The sequence below is a fragment of the Balaenoptera borealis genome, assembly GCF_965194805.1.
Source record: "Balaenoptera borealis genome assembly, chromosome: 7".
Classification (NCBI taxonomy): domain Eukaryota; kingdom Metazoa; phylum Chordata; class Mammalia; order Artiodactyla; family Balaenopteridae; genus Balaenoptera; species Balaenoptera borealis.
In genome coordinates, this window is record NC_138864.1 from 4538737 (window position 1) to 4557670 (window position 18934).

General features: G+C 48.9%; 1 protein-coding gene across 1 annotated transcript in view; it reads left to right on the forward strand.

Moving 5' to 3' along the window:
- ABCA13 (ATP binding cassette subfamily A member 13) overlaps positions 1 to 18934 on the forward strand; it is a gene marked incomplete at its 5' end in the record, with an annotated part of 336636 nt that overhangs the window by 84738 nt on the left and 232964 nt on the right. The window contains 10 exon segments of the mRNA XM_082400416.1: positions 906 to 1121; positions 1476 to 1860; positions 2563 to 2604; positions 2607 to 2786; positions 3787 to 3916; positions 6793 to 6886; positions 13330 to 13641; positions 14599 to 14776; positions 17701 to 17834; positions 17838 to 17840. Of these exon segments, the coding sequence (XP_082256542.1) occupies positions 906 to 1121; positions 1476 to 1860; positions 2563 to 2604; positions 2607 to 2786; positions 3787 to 3916; positions 6793 to 6886; positions 13330 to 13641; positions 14599 to 14776; positions 17701 to 17834; positions 17838 to 17840 (1674 nt within the window).

The window sequence follows — 18934 nt, forward strand, 5'->3', positions numbered from 1 at the left end:
GTTTTATTTATTAAACTATTATATATTGATTTATGTTTGATGCCTTCACATAATCACCATAACCTGGGACTGTGCTTCCAACATCAGGAAGAATTGGGTGATGAAATAAATAAATTCTGATGATGTGAAATACATGATATACAGCAGGACTGCCGTGTCCAGGGAAATATACATAGATTTATATGAGTGTCTGCTGCTTTTTGGCATGTTTTACATTTTAAATTACCTATATTTGTCAGTTAATTTAACACATGATAGATATTTTACATTTTTATCAATTTATAGGTATACACATATTTTGCAAAATGATTGGTCTTTTATAAAGTTGTTTATGCTTGTAAAAGATGCTGATAATGTATCCATGCAGTCTTAGAGTCAGGGCCTAGACCGGGGGTTCTTCCACGGTGCTTCTCAAAGTCCTCAGGGCTGCTCCCCCAGCCAAGGGGAGGCCTGGAAACTTCCAGGCTGCACTGCAGACCTTCAAGGCGGGCAGAACTATGGAGAAATAGACATGTTTTCTTTTCAGTCATCGGTTTTGTGGCTGTGGATTTTGAAAGGCTTCAGTTTTCGGGCCAGGAGGCCATGTGCCAGGTCCTCAGCTGGGCGGTGCTGGTCCCTGCCGTGTCCTCTTGTCCTCTGGGTAAATGGCAGAGCCGGCTGAGAGCTGGACTCTCCTGGTTCCCGTCCAAGGGGTCCCTCCAAAGCCCAGCAGTGCCCAAGGGCAACTGGATAGGATCAGACATCCTCCATCTTCTCTGCAGTGCTTCCTGAGACCAAGGACAGTAGGCTGACAGCTTACAATCCACGTGATGCCCGGCGAGGATGCACGTGTGTCTGGTCTCCAGACTTGAGCTCATACCAACGAGTAAATATGTTTCTAACTGTATCGTTGCTGTGTTTTCTAGGAGCTGGAAAAGATAGGGACCTCTCTCCATCAGCTAAGTTGTGAAGGTCTTATTAGGAATCTGTCCAGCGCCTTGGAAAGCTTCAGGAGCAGCTTGGAAGATGCCAGCGAGCAGGACTGTGAATGCCAGCCTGGACCGGCCTCCATGATGCACACGCACATGTACGTGCCCTCTGGCGGGGCCCCCGCCTCCTCAGTCTCCCTTCATGAAGACGATGCATTTTAAATTATGAGTTTCAGACAATAATGTGTACAATATACTATTAACACATGTGTTTTCTCACCAACACCAAAATTTCCTGTGACTTTAACTTTTTAAATTGTAAACTGTAGGAGCAGCATTAGTGCTAAGGCTAGCTTTACTGGGGATCAAGAAGTTGGATCAACATGTCGAGATCTGAGATTACAATATGGTATTGAAAAAGTTCTATAAGAACAGTCAGCGATTTTTCAAATGACCTTCACAGTGGATTCATTTTGTACTGTGTTCTCAAAAGTGTGAGCCCCCGGAAGAGGAAATCGGGGACTTTGTATTCTGCAAGTGACTTATTCACAGAAGGAATGATGTTCCTCTGACTTCTCGATACCTCGATTTCTCATACATGCCACGGTCTATCCTATCGGTTCCTTTCGCATTTGTGAGAAGCTGTTTGTTACCCATCCTTATTCCTCGGACTCATCTTGCCTGGCGGGCATCCTGGTATGGAGGGGTATTCACACACAGAGACATCGTGTGTCGGAATCTCTGAGAAATCTTATGGAAAAGCGATATTGTTCTCTAGTTCATTTCCTGGGGACTGAGACAGCACATTCACTCCAGCACTGTTCCTGGTGTTTTATCTTGCCTAAATTAGCTTTAATTTTCTGCCATTTTAGGTTGGCCCAAAGCCTCGAGAAGACTTTGTTGTCTGGGAATCCCATTATGACTTTTCTTAGCAATTTCACAGTAACTGGGGGTAAGTACGTAGTTTCTCCAAATTTGCTTGATTAAAAATTAAATTTAGTTTCTCACACAAATATATTATTAAAATAAAACTTATTAAGGGAGAGTTATGGTATCTATATATGATAAATAACAATTTAGAGCCTGGCGGGTCTGATGTATTTGGGGTTGAGAAGGAAACCCTAAAGTCCTGGGTACCAAAACCAAGAGGGGGAGAAAGAAAAGCTTCTGTGGTCTGGGTGTCTCCCTGGCCCTCCCTCCCTACACATCTGGGAGTCTCTCTTTCCCCATCTGTCCAGTCTTACTATTCCTGAAACCCTTGCAGCATCAACAAGTCAAGTCTGAAGAATCCTGGCAAATCTCCTCTTGTTAGGAAAAGTGAGATGAATGGATACGTGGAGAGAAGTGCGTTTCCTTGGTCACTGCTCCCTCAGAAAAAACACCTCTTTTGAGAGTCAAGCAGCAAATGCACAGGTCTTGGAGGAAGCAAGGGAGTAGAAATACCCCATAACCTGGGGTTTTGTTTTACTTCCAGTAAAATGACCTCAGTTCCTCCCAGAAGAGTAAGAGATGACTTTATTTAGTGCTTATTATGGGCTGGACGTAGTGGAGGAACCGTCCTTGCCAGGTTTTAATGTCAAATCTTGTCTTCACAGTCAGGAATAGCCCAAACGCTTATTATTACAAGATTTCCTTCCTTCTGATTATTTTTCAGACGTAAAAGTAAAAGAGTTGATGCAGAACTTCACCAAGTTAACTAAGAGCTTCGATCTTCTCTCCACATCTCAGATGAAACTATCAGCAGCATTTTAGAAGCAAACGTTTCCCACTCAGAGGTACAGTTTGCTGCTTCTCCCGCCTCACGAGCCCCTGGTGTCCTGGAGCTGTCGGCCTCGTGTGGTCCCTTCTCCCCTCTCCCCCCACGGCTGGGGGTTGAGTGTGAATGATGTAAAAAGGCAGACAGGAGATCAGAGAACAAGCTGGCCACCCAAGGGCGTTATCGTCCTCTGCCATGACCATGGGGTCTTCAGTTTCATTATGTTGTCTTCATTGGGGTTAGAAAGGGTAAAACTGGTGATGATACTTATGCCACTGATTCCCAAACTGACGCATGACAGCCCAGGGACCTGCCTGGGTAACTGATTTCCTTTCAGTAGGGTTAGCCGGGTCCAATCTGACTGCACCGTGGGAGCCGCTTAGTGTGACAGCGGCAGGCAGTCAGGCCGTGTCGTCCCCACGGTGGGTGAGGATCACTGATTAGGGCCCCAGAAATAAGGAGGTGGGGACGTGGGCTGTGGCGGTGGGCTGTGTTTGCCCACGGAGGGAGGAGCAGGTGAATTTCACCTGGATCCTCGGCAGGGACTTCGCTGAGATAACCTTTCAGTGCATCGCGTGGGGTTTACTTTCCTGTGCAGACCACCTGCCAGAAGCATTAGCCACCAAGATGGCTCTCAAGTGACCATTTTTATTGACAATCACCTGGGCCTCAACGGACATTTACTTTCACATTGATTCCTGTTACCTGGGGCTAAATGCAAGCCCTGACAAGTAGATGAGTTAATCAAGAATTAACCTGCATTGAGAAAGAAACGGATTAGAGGCTAGGAACCCCAAATTCGAGTTGTAGTCTCAAGTTGTCTGCGGTAAGTCACATGGGTCTTCAAGGAAAATGTCAGAGGCGGCTTATCGGACGGCACGCGTTGCGGGTGTGTGGGGGTCAGGTTGGGGTGAGGACACCGGCTCGTCGGCTGCCTTAACTGTAAACAGTGGTCAGATCTGGTTTGAAATCTTTATTCAGGCAACTTGTGACGGGAATGGAGCAGTGAGTTGATTTCAGTAACTGACCCACAGGGCTGTATGAGGAGCGTCAGGTTAGCTGACTTCCAGCCCTTATAGATTCAGAATGTTACCATCTTCTCAGCCTTTGCTGCCCGATTAGCAAGTGGCCACCGGGGGTCGCTGACGCTCCGTGGCGGGAGCGCTGGGCCTCGAGAAGGCTCGCGTTCTGAGGTGCCTTTGCTGCAGAAGCGGCTGTGCGGTGCTTCCTGCGTGCACGTGTCTCTCACGATGTGAGTCGCTGCGGGCAGTTCCCTGAGTGGCTGGACGGTTTGGTCATTGGCGGGGGCGTTAAAAAAGCTTGCATTCTTGGCATTCAAATAAGTAACGAAGTTACTCGCTGGGATAAAGTGTATCCATGAACCCACGCGTGTCTTAGGTTACAAATTCATGTTTGGTAGGTGACAGTTTGGGGCCTAGATTTTCTACGTGGTGAGGTTGACAGCACATGTTATGTGTTACTACATATAATCTGTAGTGACCTTTCACTATTTCTCTCTCTGGGCTCCTCCGCCTTACTTTCAGTCAGTGTTGAATTCATCACGTCAGAGCCTCAGCGTTCCCGGGGGGCACATTTCCTTGGCACGAGGTCCTGGGAAAATGGCAGGAGCTCGCATTCATTCACTCACCTAAAATCTCCCTTCCCGTTGTGTGAGCTTCCAGAACCTGGAGTCCCCAGCCCGCGAAGGGAGCCGGTGCCTGTGGGCTGGCTCGCCAGATCAACAGACACGTATGGGCAGCGAAGTCCAGAAGCGCGTGTGCCGTGGAATTTCAGTGTACAGTGTACAGCAGTGGGGCCACCGGGCCCGGGAGCCGCCCTGCAGACGGAGCTGGGGGCTCAGACGGACGTGATGAGAAGCCGCTGGCTGTGAGAGCAATGGGAGAGTCGCAGGGTGGAGGCCTTGGGTCCAGGGGCCAGAGGCAGCGGGCAGGGAAGGGGCCGGGCCGGCTGTTGCGGGACGCGGTGCCCCTGGGAAGCTCCCCTCCGCCCACGCTCCATCCTGAACCCCGGCAGCTCCTGTCGAAACCAAATCACAGACTCCCGGACCCTGGAGCTCACCTCCCCCACTGCCATCCTGGGCTGAATCCCCTCCACCCACCCTGGACGCACCCAAGCCTTGTAGGCTGCAGTGCCGGATCAACAGCGACTCTCTCCCTCTGCGTTCCAGGCCACATATTTATTCTTTTAAAGGCAGCAGTGAGGTCGAAGAGTCAGGACCACATAGACTGAGAGGGCGACCAGAGGGTCTGTCTCCCCCTATCCTCCACGACTGAGCACGTTCGGAGGGCCTGGGAGACAGGCTTCCACCATCCTCAGCAGACTTGCCTGCCCACCCTCCAGGTTCTTACAGACGGAGGTGGAGGAGGGGTGCCCGAGAGAGCGGATCTCTTCCGCGCAGGTCCCCTACCCCCCACCCCAAGGGAGAAAGCGTCCTGACACCTTGCCTGACTTCCCTTGGGCAGGAACGAGTGCCTTTGGTGGATCTGGCCCAGCCTCTCTCAGTCGCTTGAGGTGGTTCTGTAAAGCATGAGGGACGCCTGGCTGGCACACTGTTTGGTGAGAGAGATGCCTTGCAGGGATTCGCCAGCATCTTCCATTCCGTTGGTTAAAAGCTGCAACGGATGGTTGTTGGTGGGACTCAGAGTAGACACTGGTAAAAACTGTCTCATTCTGGCTTTTTCCCTCCGTGAGAGGGAAAGAAATAATCAATGTGTGAGCGGAGCTAAGGGTTTCTGGCCCACGCTGAGGAATTTGGCCACGTGTGCCCTGGGAGGTACCACCAGCCACTTGGAGCGTCTGATCTTGAGGGAGCTCGTCCTGGGTTCTGAGTCCCGCAGACCACCCCGCTCCCACATCATCTGGCTGGACTTTATGGTCCTTTTAACTTGGGGAACTTCAGACCCTCCACCACCAGAGGAAAAAAGTAAGTGGCTGCTTCTAATGGGCCTCTGTTTTCCTACTTACACTTATGCAAATATTTTTGAGCCTGAGTTTCAGGATTGAGTGCACTGATCTCTGCAAAAAGTACTTCTTACTGGTTCTGGCCAATTATTCTAAACTTCGAGGTATCTTTGATCCTGATCTACTTTACAAAGTGTCACTTGTCTCTCAACTTGGCCAGTCACAAAGGAGACGAGCACGTCTTCTATGCTTCTATTCAAGTCATTAGTGCAGAAAGATGCCCACAGCCTGGGGATGCCCATGCCTGTTTAATAGTTTGGGCTCTTAACTCAGCCATAACACATCTGGGGTCCTGCTAACTCATTAGTCTGATAACTTTGCCTTCGAAAGAAAATGACTTTGTGTTGATCTGGCCCATTTATGGTGACTCTCTCAACATAGTTTCGGCAATTGCCATTTTCTTGAAGGGCTCATGGAGAACCCAGGATCAGAATTCACACGGGGAGTGACATTATCTGTGGGTAGTAGAACCGTTATCTTGTCTGAAGCCCTGGGAGGAGGGGGTTAGGGTTTGGGTTAGGAAGGAGGAGAGGGAGGGGAGGGCACTGGGGTTGGGACGGAAGGGCCAGGGGGGAGCGGGGCTTCCCTCCAGGCTTGCAGCCAGCGGGCACCTCAGTGGGTGGGCACCCCATTACACCACCCGCCCTGGGCCAGCTTGCGGGCTCGGTGCAGGGCAGGGGGCGAGCGTAGGGCAGGGGTGCACGATGCTGACCCACAGACTTCTCGGTGGAGTATGGAAACAAAGAAGGAATTTACTAGCCTAACTCTCTCTGTCTCTCTTAAATTTAATACTTTTCAATCAACAAGCGTATCTAACTTTTATTCATCTTTCTTCAGATTTCCTGTCAATCAAAGCTCTGTTCCTGCCGGTAGCCTCCAGTCAGTCCTGGTGGATGTTCCTGGGCTGTGTGTCTTTCACAGTGATCTCCTCTGGTCCCCCTGGAGCACCTGTGGGTCTTATCACCGCCTCTTCTGCACAGACGGGCAAGCTGAGGCTTGCAGGTGCCGCCAGCCGCTGGGCGGGCCCACGGCAGGAGCTGGAGTCACCCTCCTTCTGGGCCCTTCCTGAGTCTTCCCCGCCTTCCTCCCACCGTGTGGGGCTGCAGCCCTTCCACACAGCCCTCAGAGCCGTCTCCTGCCCTCCAGTCTCATTCCCGTCCAGGCCTCTTCATTGCGCGAACAGATCCGAGCCCGCCGGGACATGGGCAGCAAGGCCCGGCTCCTCTCTGTCACGCGGAAGGTGGTTCTTAGTATCAATCCCACTTCTTTGCTTCGACAAGCCCTGACGTGCCACAGTCACCTCCCCCGCTATTTCCAGTCCTCCCCCATCACTGTTGGTGTTTCTTTTCTGGTCATAATTAGGTTGAGAACAGTGATCGCTTCCAAAGCTTCTCTGCACCTCTGAGTGTAAAATTGTCAGCTGGGCAAAATGGGGACCATCTCTGGGGTGCTGCTCTGAGCACAGTTAGGGTTTTGGCAGATGCTCAGTAAACAAGCTCCTGCTAAAAATGCAAATGCTTTGCCTAGGAATCACTTTCACTTTTACAGGGAGTCTATGAACTCAAATATCTAATTATCTGAGTGTGTGTGTGCGCATGTGTGCTGGGGTCACAGTGGTGGGGAGCTGCCTGCCCTAGATCCCTGGCGCCTTGAAGTTTTCCAAGCCGGACATGGACGTGTAGGAAGGGCACCAGCAGCACGGCATCCATGTATCTGATAACTGACTGGACCAGCCTAAGCAAAGCCTGAGCTGAAAGATGCCCGTCTGACTTTAAAACAGATTCACCCATGATATTTCCAGCCCAACAAAACTGAGTATTGTCTCTGTTTTTCTTATTCCCCACCTGCTTCATGTGCCTTTCAAACAGGGAAAATGGTCACAGTAAGATTAAAAAAAGATAAAGAGTAAAGTAGAGAAGCACAGAGAAGGTGCGGAAGCAAACACGCTGCAAGGTGCTGCTCTTGCGTGTGGCGTGACTGTGGGGTTTCTGCGCGATGGCACCCGGGACCTCCCAGTTGGTTGAAAGAGGTGTACACAAGTTTTAAGAAAATGTTTGCCTTGGGGCTAAATTCTAAGAGATGCATGGAATGTGATCCTGCCTGGGGACCACGGGTGACGCTGAGATGGTGGCTAAGGCCAGGGTTCCCTCGCAGGTGCAGAGGGACCCTCACCAGCCAGTTCTGGTGCCCACACGAGACCGGGAGCTATGATTGCCCAATTTAAAGCAAACTTCCACAGAAGCCCGTTTTACAGAACTGATCAAAGAGGGGCCTCCCAAATCAAAGCAAAGGGTGGATGTTCATACTCCCCCACTCCTGCTTCCTCTTTGAAACCCTCTGTCAACAAAAGGCATCCACCTTCCCTTAGAGACCATGATGGAAACAGTAGAATAAGGAAATCTTTCCCAAGGTACGTCTGTACCACATAAGTCCCCTGTGGAAAAAGGGGTTTTGGTTAATTACGTGTGAAAACAATTAACATCTCTCTCAAAGATTCAAAATGTACATCAGCGTATTAGATTACCTAACCATTTGTGATGGTTAATTTGTATGTCTATATGTGTGGGCCGTGGTACCCAGACATTTAGTCAAATACCAATCCGAATGTCCCTGTGAAGTTATTTTTTAGATGAGATTCACGTTGAAATCAGCAGGCTTTGAGCAGATTACTGTCCGTGATGTGGGTGGGCCTCGTCCAATCAGTTGAAGGACTGAGAAGAGGACTGAGGTGCCCCCAGGGTGAGGGAATTCCTCCTCCAGACGGCTGCTGGGGCTAAGCTGCCACGTCAGCCCTGGGCCTCCCGATGCCGGCCGACCCTGCAGAGTTTGGTCTCGCCAAGCCCCATGATTGAGTGAGCCAGTTCCTTAAAAAAATCTCCCAGAATATGCACATCCTATTGGTTCTCTTTCTCTGGAGAACCCCCATTAATCCCTTCTGCTATTTCTTAATGATTTGGGGGGCATTTTATGGCATTATATGAAAGCATCTGATGAGTTCTCCCTGTTGACAAGGCTCCTAATAAGGGAACGGTAACTTCTGTTCACAGAGGGTCTTGCTTGGCCCGAACATTTCGCAGTAATCACACCCATCAGGGTATAAACACAACAGAAAGTCTGTTTTTTTTCTTTTTTATATTCTGCTTTATAGTTTGTCTTATTACAAATATTGTTAATCAAAAGTCATTGCTAGGCAGAGACGCAGCCCTGGCCCTTTCACGGAGGGAAAAGGAGGCACCAGACACTAGCACAGCTGTCGTCAACCCCTCCTTTTCACTTTGTTTGCTTTTTCTTTTCAAAAATGATAACAGGCTTGGAAATCTGGTTTTCAATTTTGGAGATGGAGGAGAAAAAAATAGTTCACAGTGATACCGATGAAAAATGAAAACTGATAACCTGAGAGCAAAGGCTAAGACTTAATGTCAGGAGGGAGAGGGTCTTCTCCTGAGAGCATTGCGGGCGGAGGGCGGACGCCAGTCCTGAGCGGCTCCCAAGCCATCACAGAGGGCAGGTTGCTTACAGGGTCAGGGAATGACGTGCACGTTTTAGAAACCTTTCCATTTAAAGTGTTTGAAATGGAACAGAGGTTTGGGATCCATGAAACTACAGGTAAATCCTCAGCGTTTTGGGAAAACGGGACTTCAAGGGGCTCGTCATCAGGGGAGCTCTGAGTCTGGGGGCCGCACATCTCAGCTGTAGTCACGTCTGACCGTCGTACTTTGACACAGGTTCTCTCCAGTGCCCCGACGGTGGCTTTGTCTCGAAGGTGCGATGGGGACGTGTTTTGTCTGCTGCTCAAGTTCCCTGAGGATGGCAAGTCCGGGTCTGCAGCGCGGGAGCTGTGCCGCCTGCCCCGGGGCCCAAGTGTTTTCCCTGATTGTGCTGACGGGTCAGAACCCGGACCTGTGGAATTTTGTATCCAAAGAAAGGGGAAGACGGCCGCGGGCTGGGGTCGGCCAGCGGGGCCCATGGGGATGAGTCGGGGGCAGCAGGGCAGGCGCAGACCCCGCAGCCTCGGGGTGGGGCTCGGAATTGAGGGGTGTCCGGGAGACTTTCCAGGGTCCTTGGAGTCAGTGTGCTCAACGGGGAAGGACCAGCGATCAAAGTCCCCACCTGAGCCCAGCGCCACGTTCCCTCCTCTTTGACCAGCACTTGACTGGAGTTTACCTGGGAGGCTGGCTTCTGCTGTGCCCCCCACCCCAACTCCCCGGCGGCCCCTCTGAGTCAGAGCTGCTCCCCCACCTTGGCAGTGGCCGCCTCTGCCCCCTGTCACGTCCTGGGGCCCGTGGGCTCTGTCCCGAGAGGGGATGTGCTCACCTTTGCCGGGGCCTGTCAGGGAGAGGGGTGCAGATGGCGGGGGACACGGGGCAGCCCCTCCCTGGGTGAACCAGCTGTTCCCTGCTGTCCACACGCCCACAGCACGTGGGTGTGCGGGAAGGGGCTGAATTGACCGTGGGGACAGCTGCCCCGAGGGCAGGCCCAGGTACCCTCTGCAGACAGGAGTTGCGCCCTGGGCTGCACGCCGGCTCGCGGCCTGGCTCTGCCTCGTCTCGAAGTCCCTCATCTTCCGGCCTCCGCTGTTGGAATCGTTACCTGTGTCTCCAGACCCTTCACCTTCGACCCTTAGGGACTGTCTTGCTCCAGGTTTCTCCCCAGGGATGGATTTGCCAACACCTGGGCTGATCAGCGACGGCTTCGGTGCCCCACATCCGGGAGGACAGTTTGGGGGCTCAGGAAAAGGGTAGATTTGCCCTTCCAGCCCAGTGTCCTTCGTGGTCTCCCTCTCCTCAATAACTTCAGGAATCCAGTGGGTGATATACATGCTGAGAACAAAGATTAATTTTCAGAATGAGAATTACTTCTGAAAATTTCGGAATTTTCATTTCCAACCCGTAAGCAGGAGGATGAACGTTTCCTAAACGTCCCCATGCTCTGCAAGGCCACGTGCATCGCGGCGGGATCCATGCCTGCAGCTCACACGCAGGCCGGTGAGTCCTGCATCCCCTCCCACGGCCCCTCTTCCGCTTCACCACGGGCACCCCTGGCGGCCAGTTCTGTTAGGTACACAAAAGCCTCCGATCTGAAACTGGTGCTTCTCAGGCCCCGATAATGACTTTGACAAAGAGCCATAAGGATGAGACACTGGGTTGGAGTTGGTCTCCCAGGCACAGTGGAATCGACACCACCGTGAATAACACCACCTCCTCCTATCCGCGCAGCTCCAGGGAAGCTGATGGGTACGTGGTGTCGCTCAGAGGTGTCAGCCGTGAAGACACACTCGGGGAGCCACACCAGCGCTGGGGCCCAGCAGGCTGGGCTCCCTCCCAGCTTCCCTTGGCTGAGAGTGACTCTGTGATGCCTTTCACAAAACGCAATTCCAGGTTAACGTCCAGTGCGTTCCTCTGGCCGTCAGTGCTGGGTCTCCACGCAGGTCAGTCCCATCGCTTGGTACCCCGAGGGCCACTTCTGATGTGCAGCTGCAGTTAGAAAGGCGAGTGGGAAAGCCATAGGAGCCTGCACCCCTCGCTCCTGCCGAGGAGGCTCTGGTACCTTAACTGACGACACAGGCACGTCACTGTGTGCAGAGAGAGTGAGAGGCAGAGCAGGGGTCTCGGTCCTGCAGGCCAAGGGCAGAGCCAGCAGCTGAGGGGCAGGCACAGAACCCTGAGGGCCCAAGTTTGAAAACCTGGAAATTCAGAATGCAGATAAAGGCAGGGGAGGAGATTGGCTGTGAGTCCTCCCCTCTGTGGGAAGGGGCAGTGTGTGCTAATTTACCCATTCATCCAACGCGTATTTCCTAAGCAACTATGATAGTATTTTTTGGAAATATTTATTGATTTTTTTTGTTATATTATTACTATTTTTCTAATAGGTCTTTATTGGAGTATAACTGCTTTACAATGTTGTTAGTTTCTGCTGTATAACAAAGTGAATCAGCTATACGTATACATATATCCCCATATCTCCTCCCTCTTGCGTCTCCCTCCCACCCTCCCTATCCCACCCCTCTAGGTGGTCACAAAGCACCGAGCTGATCTCCCTGTGCTATGTGGCTGCTTCCCACTAGCTATCTATTTTACATCTGGTAGTGTATATATGTCCATGACACTCTCTCACTTCGTCCCAGCTTTCCCTTCCCCCACCCCGGGGCCTCAAGTCCATTCTCTACGTCTGTGTCTTTATTCCTGCTCTGCAACTAGGTTCATCAGAACCATATTTTTTTTTTTAGATTCCATATATATGTGTTAGCATACGGTATTTGTTTTTCTCTTTCTGACTTCACTCTGTATGACAAACTCTAGGTCCATCCACCTCACTACAAATAACTCAATTTTATTTCTTTTTATGGCTGAGTAATATTCCACTGTATATATGTGCCACATCTTCTTTATCCATTCATCTGTCAATGGACATTTGGGTTGGTTCCATGTCCTGGCTATTGTAAATAGTGCTGCAGTGAACATTGGGGTGCATGTGTCGTTTTGAATTATGGTTTTCTCCAGGTATATGCCCAGGAGTGGGATTGCTGGGTCATATGGTAGTTCTGTTTTTAGTTTTTTAAGGAACCTCCATACTGTTCTCCATAGTGGTTATATCAGTTTACATTCCCACCAACAGTGTAGGAGGGTTCCCTTTGGAAATGTTTATTGACTGACATTTTCTCATAACGATCTTTTTTTTAATTTTTAATTTTTTAATCTCTTAAATTGAAGTATAGTTGATTTACAATATTGTGTTAGTTTCAGGTGTACAGCAAAGTTATTCACTTACACATCCATACATATCTATTTTTTCAGATTCTTTCACCTTACAGGTTATTACAAAATATTGAGTAGAGCTCCCTGTGCTAAGCAACCAGTATTGCCAGAGGCCGTTCTAGCACCTGTGGCCACATCAGTGACCATGACAGGCAAAAATCCCTGCCTGTCCCTGAACAGAGGGGATACAGTTAATAAGTAAAACACAGAGTGTGTCAGTGGTGACAGCACAGGTGGGTCCCAGTATCCGGAGCCACTAATGCTTCTAAAGCACCCAGGGTGCATTCCTGGCCCTAATCTTCCAGCTGTGATGGTGCGGAAGCCCTTGAATCTCTCTGAGCTCAGTTCCTTCATCCACAAAATCAGCACCAGCACACAGCCCGCAGGGGTTCGGAGGACGGGAGGATGTGTGCGCTGTGACACAGGGAAGCTGTAGGTAGATGGAAACTGTTTCACGCATAAGAATCATTTTATTGTGACCCTCTTCTTAAATATCCACTCCGGACACCTCAAAGACAGAAAAAAATTGTTTGAAAGTCACTTGACTTTTTAAAAAATTATTTATTTATGGCTGTGTTGGGTCTTCGTTTCTGTGCGAGGGCTTCCTCTAGCTGCGGCAAGCGGGGGCCACTCTTCATCGCGGTGCGCACGGGCCTCTCACTATCGTGGCCTCTCGTTGCGGAGCACAGGCTCCAGACGCGCAGGCTCAGTAGTTGTGGCTCACGGGCCTAGCTGCTCCGCGACATGTGGGATCTTCCCAGACCAGGGCTCGAGCCTGTGTCCCCTGCATTAGCGGGCAGATTCTCAACCACTGCGCCACCAGAGAAGCCCAAGTCATTTGACTTTTAACAGCCGGTCATATCCGCTCCTGGTTCATGTTCTGACGATACCAGTACGATTGAGCATGCTCCCAAAACGGAGCCAATAGAGAGGGCTGTCTACGGCACAACAGAGGTGTCTCCCAGGCTCAAGAGAACAAAATCAAATAACGCTCTTCATTCTCTGCCCTGCTCCAACGATGCTTGTGAGGCACCCCGTCCAGCACTGGTTATGTCGTGTTGTGTTTCCCTTTGAGACTCTGCTCCCTGTGGAAGCCAGCGGCCCGCTCAGCTCCCTGCTGGACGTCGTGTCCAGCCTCGGCCACCTGCTCCCCAGAGCCGGCCGCGTCCTCGAACACCTTCCCGAATTCCTCCACGAACTTAAGATCGCTGCCTTGCTGGACACGCCCGACTTCCCACAGGTGGGTGCTTGGTCTTGGCCCCGGGGAAGGTGCGGATTTGCTGTGTCTGTGTGTTTGCTCCTCTGCCTTCCTTTCTCTTCCACTGTCTAAAATGCGCATGTGGTGACAAAGCACAGGGATGAGGGTACGTCTTAGTGGCTCTGGAGGCAGCAGCATGATGAGGAGCAAGGCCTGGGGTCCCCTGCAGAACCAGAGAAAGCGGGACACACAAGCACCCACGTGGAGGTGGCAGTTCAGGTGTTCTCTGTGATGTCAGAAGTCACTGGATGGATTACCCTCACAGAGGAGATTCCAGGGTCCTGTTTAACTGAACTCAGAGAGTACCTTGCTTTCAGAAACCTTAATATGTTTACTTGCACACAAGTAATTGGCTTGCAGATTACAGATCGTTTGCTGCGAATACAAACACGAAGTTGAATGAGGTCAGTAGCCGGATGTTCGTTGTGTCTGGACTCTCTCTGCCTGGAATGGAGTTGGTGGGGAAGGGGGTTGTGTGTGGGGCCTGTGAAGGGTGAGGCGCAGGGTGAGGGGCGGATGGTTCATCCTCGGACCTGCCCCGGACGTGGGACACGGGGTGTTCATCAGTTGAGGGGTGAGTTGAGAGCCCTCGAGCATCTGGGAAATTTAGCTGTAGAGACACATATTCATACTATTAATTAGTCTGAGTTAGTGGTACTTTATGGATTAATGATTTATCACTGGACAGACAGCAGAGATTTGCTGGTGTGTGTGTGTGAGTGTGAGACATTTGTCTCTTCAACCATAGAGACCAGAAAAATCACTGCTGTGATTTGCATAGCATTTCAAGGACAGAAGGACTACCGCTGAGATTTCATACCTTCAACTTGGTGACAATCTTATATAATCATTTGGAGGAGGGACCGAAGTTTCAGGAGCCTGGGAGGGAGTCCCTCTAAGTCACTGTTTGCCTGTGGTTTATTTTTCTTATGTTTTCAGGCTTCACAAAGTAACCAGGTGAGAAGCTCAGCTTTTGGTTCTTTCCAGTCTGTGATGAAGGTGGTTTGCAAAGAGCAAGCATCTTTCTTTAGGAACTCTGACATCTTTCTTAACTTGCCTAGAGTTAATGAACTCTTAGGAGACGACAAGGAAGAATTGAACATTCCTGAAGATTCAAGTAAGAAAACAGTAATCCATATTTGTTTAGATTAATTTGCATTTTGATAATTAGCCCTGCTTTGTACAAGATACTCTTGTGTAGAAAGTGGGTACATACGTGCAAAGAATTTCCTACCTGCACCCTCTAACCTGTATCCTTCATTTTCTGTAAGGTCAGCAAATGCTGACGTCGCAGTTGGATTTGCAAGACCCCTGCACCCTTGAGCACGGGTTAATTCTCTCACCTGTGACGCCGAGGAACTGGGTCTTAAATTCCAGTGCACCTGAAGCCCCAGCCCTTTTGGGACCCCTGGGTAGCCAGTAACAGTGAGAGGTCCAGGTCCGGAGACCAGGAGCAGCATTTTGGTTCTTGCAGAATGGCTGTCTCACAGCCAGGAGAGCCATACGTGGTCCCCTACAGATTTGCCTTCTGTGTAATGCTCCCTAACAAATAACAGCAGATTTAAAGGTGATGCCCTGGCCCCACTGTAAGTGGGTGCATTTTGATTAGGAAGAGAGATGAAACGCACAGCTAAGGGTTTGGGTTTAAACTGCTCAGCCCCACCAACAAGTTGTGTGTCTTCGGTCCTGTGACATCACGTCCCTGAATCATGTTCATCTCATGTATGACATGGAAATGTAGTACCTGCCTTGTAAGGTTGTTGTGAGGAGTGATGGGGGTGATATCTATCGACTATTGAGGATGATGGTACCGTTGTGTCCTAGTGTATTAATCACTCTTCTGCACTGTACAGCAAGTTAGTGGTTTAGGACACACACTTATCATCTCATGGTCTCTGTAGGTCACAGTCTGAGCACTGATTAGCTGGGTCCTCTCTCAGGATTTCATGAGGCTGAAGTGAAGGTGGGTGGCCAGGGCAGGGGTCTCGTTGGAGTTGGTTGTTGGTAGAATTCAGTTCCTTGCAGCTGCAGAACCCCAGGAGGCTGCGTCTTCAAGGACAGCAGTGTATCTCTTTGACTCTGAGGCTTCTGGTCTCTTAAAGGGTTTAGCTGATGGCTCAACCAGGATAACCTCCACTTCGATCAACTCTAAGTCGGAATCCCTGCACCGTGGCCGTGTAACCTAACCGGGGGTGTGGTCCATCATATCTACAGGTTCTCTCTGCAGAACAAGGCCACGAGGCTGTCTTAGACATCTGCCAACTGTACCCAAGACACCTCTTTATATACTTGTGCCTGGGATGGACAGACATGTTGGTGGGACCAGGGAGAAGGAGAGAGGGGAATTATGTAGAGATGGGGCTGCAGGGTGTCCTCAGAGCTGCCCTAGAGACAGTGTGTTGGTGTGTTCATCAGCTGATGGATAATTTGGAGAGCTGTCAAACAAAATATAATGTGGCAGTATAGATACACATTAAGGCTATTCATATAGAATAATTTTGTTGTCTTCTTTCCTAATCCTCATTTCCTCTTTTCTTCTTGCATATGGGTTTTTTGAGGATTATTAATTTGTTCATCAAATCCAATCATCCAATTATCCATCCATCCTGCATCTATCCATCCATCCACCTATTCATCCTTCTATCTTTCCATACATTGCTCCGTCCATCCATCATCTATCAATTAATCCATCCATCCACCCATCCATCCGTCCTGCATCCATCCATCCACCCACCTATCTATCCTTCTATCTTTCCATCCATTGCTCCATCCATCCATCTTGTTGTTCAGCTAACACTGAGGACCAGTTTTTCTTTGTCCTTTCATACATTTGTTTCAAATGATGGTCACCGAACCATAGACAATATTAGTACCCTCATTTTTCAGGTGACACGAGAGAAGCTCAGAAAATGTTAAGTGACTTGACCAAGTTCACACAGCTCACAAGTGGCAGATATTGGGATTCCAGGTTTTAGATTTCTTGTTCTGTTCATATGTAGGATTATGTCTTTTCCAAAGTAAAAATTGCTACCATCTATATTAAGTTTATAATTTAAACTGTAAGTTGTTAAACTATCAGTAAGAACAACCTCTATAATTAATGCTATAAGAAGTCATTATGTAGTCATGCTCTTAATTTATATTTTACGGAATTATTTCTATCAATTTTATTGTATTTGTTGAATAAAAAGAATTTGTTTTTCTTTTCAAATGGGGAATTTAGGAAAATGAAACTGATAGTGAAAATTACCACAACAGTAATTTTCCTACCTTGCGTGTTATGGATTGTGATATCAAAGTTAAGATAATATTTTCATTTTAAATGTTCTGTTCGGGAGCAAAAGAACTGGTTATACTGAAGTATTTGTCACTAACTGGCTTAAAACCTTTCATACTTGATTAGTAATCATTATGGTGGTGAAGGCTCCACCTTCATTAGTACCTGTTGGTTCGGTTGAATAAACCTCCCATTGAAACCAACCAGCACTACAGCAGTGTGAGTGCCAACATGAGGAATTGATGTTTGGGTGAAAACAAGGTGATTTAATGTAACAAAAGCAGTCAGTGCAATAGTTCTGTATAGGTGCAGCAAAGGAAATTCTGTAGCAATTTATAAAGCTAATTTCTTAAGAAAAACCTAATTATAGTCTCAATACAGTGACTGTTGAAAAGAAGATTTTCTAGATTAAAAACCAGATGCATTCCTTTTGCATTACTGTTTTAATTTTTAGGTGTCTTTGTCATTATTTAGTACTCTTACCGATGACTTAGTTTAAAAATGTGAAGGTCATACTTTCCTCTCTTTCAAATTATTGACGGGAACATGGTGTCTCAGAGTTTTGAGACAAGAGCTGCTAAAGACAAGGACAAGAAAAATTATTTCTGAACTTACTGCCCCAAATCAGAATTGAGTCATGAAAAATATATATAAGCCACTCATCAGAAAGTGAGGCATCATGGCTATGTACATGAATTTCCTTGTTATCCTGGACATCCCCAATCATGAGCAACACTTTTCGTTTTTTTTTTTAATTGTGACAGCACCCTTTTGCTTGAAGCTTTATCAGGAAATACTACAGTCTCCAAATGGTGTTTTGGTGTGGTCCTTCCTAAAACCTGTATTACATGGAAAAATACTGTACACACCAAACACTCCAGAGATTAATAAGGTCATTTGAAAGGTGAGTTTGAATGAATGAGGATGTTATAGACCATACAAGCAGTACAGTGGGGAGCAGTCTGTTAAAATATTTAACATGATTGTCGTATAGCTTGGATTACACACAGTTTTCTTACGTTGATTACAATTTATTTTTCCCTGGGTATTTTTTCCCTGTTCCCGTCGTTGTTGAACTTGGACGTGCTGCGTCGTTCTCTCAGAGGACTTTCTGGGGGCAGGAGGTATTATTTGGAGTAACTAATGCAGGGAGGACACTTAGGCAAAGGAGGCCGGTTCAGGTGGTCCCAGGAAGATGTGGAGAACAGATGCGCATCTGTTTTGCTCGGTGCATCTGGTGATGAAGGGGAGAGTCTGACCCTGTGTTCGTGGTCCGGGTCTGGTCAGGACATTTCCCAAGTCGGTGACGAGGCTTTGTCGGCCTCATCTGTGGTGGGGGAGCCCAGGTGGAGAAGCCAAGGAGCTTCCCTGGAGGCGTCTGGACATTGCACAGCTCTGCATGTTTTCCCTTCCTTACATTTCTTACCTTCTCAAACCCATTAGCTTCGGGATTTATCATTGTTCATATTTGCACTTTCTTTTGACAGGGTGGTGTTGTGTCTTCCCAGGGTCTTGTCTCCTTGTCTGACGGTGTCTTATGAGCCTGCAGGCACCTTTGAGGGACTTCAGGAGGCCATGGGCCCTGTCAAAACCAGAGGAGGAGACATCAAGTCCTATTAATGCTAAACTTCCGAGCTTCAAATAGTGCTAACAACTTAAAAGCTAAAAAGTTGGTGATGGTGTGTGTGGTCATCCGAGTAGTTGGGTTATTTTTGTCAAAGTAGATTTTACAGGTTCACGTTTCCTGCCCTCGTGGTTGCCATGTGGCCTCTTGCTTCCTGCCTGGGACTTAGCTTAGGGGCTGTATTTGCCTCAGTTTATTCTGAATGTGCTTAATAACTTCTGCTTTATCTTGGGACTGTCCATTTGGACTGGGCTGTCACAGTGAAATGACTTTAATCTAGACGTATGTCAGGAGCTCATCCTTCCAGGGCTGGGCTTCAGAGGGGCCTGGAGCCAAAGCCAGTGTCGTTCCGATTATCTCCCTGCGTTAAGCTT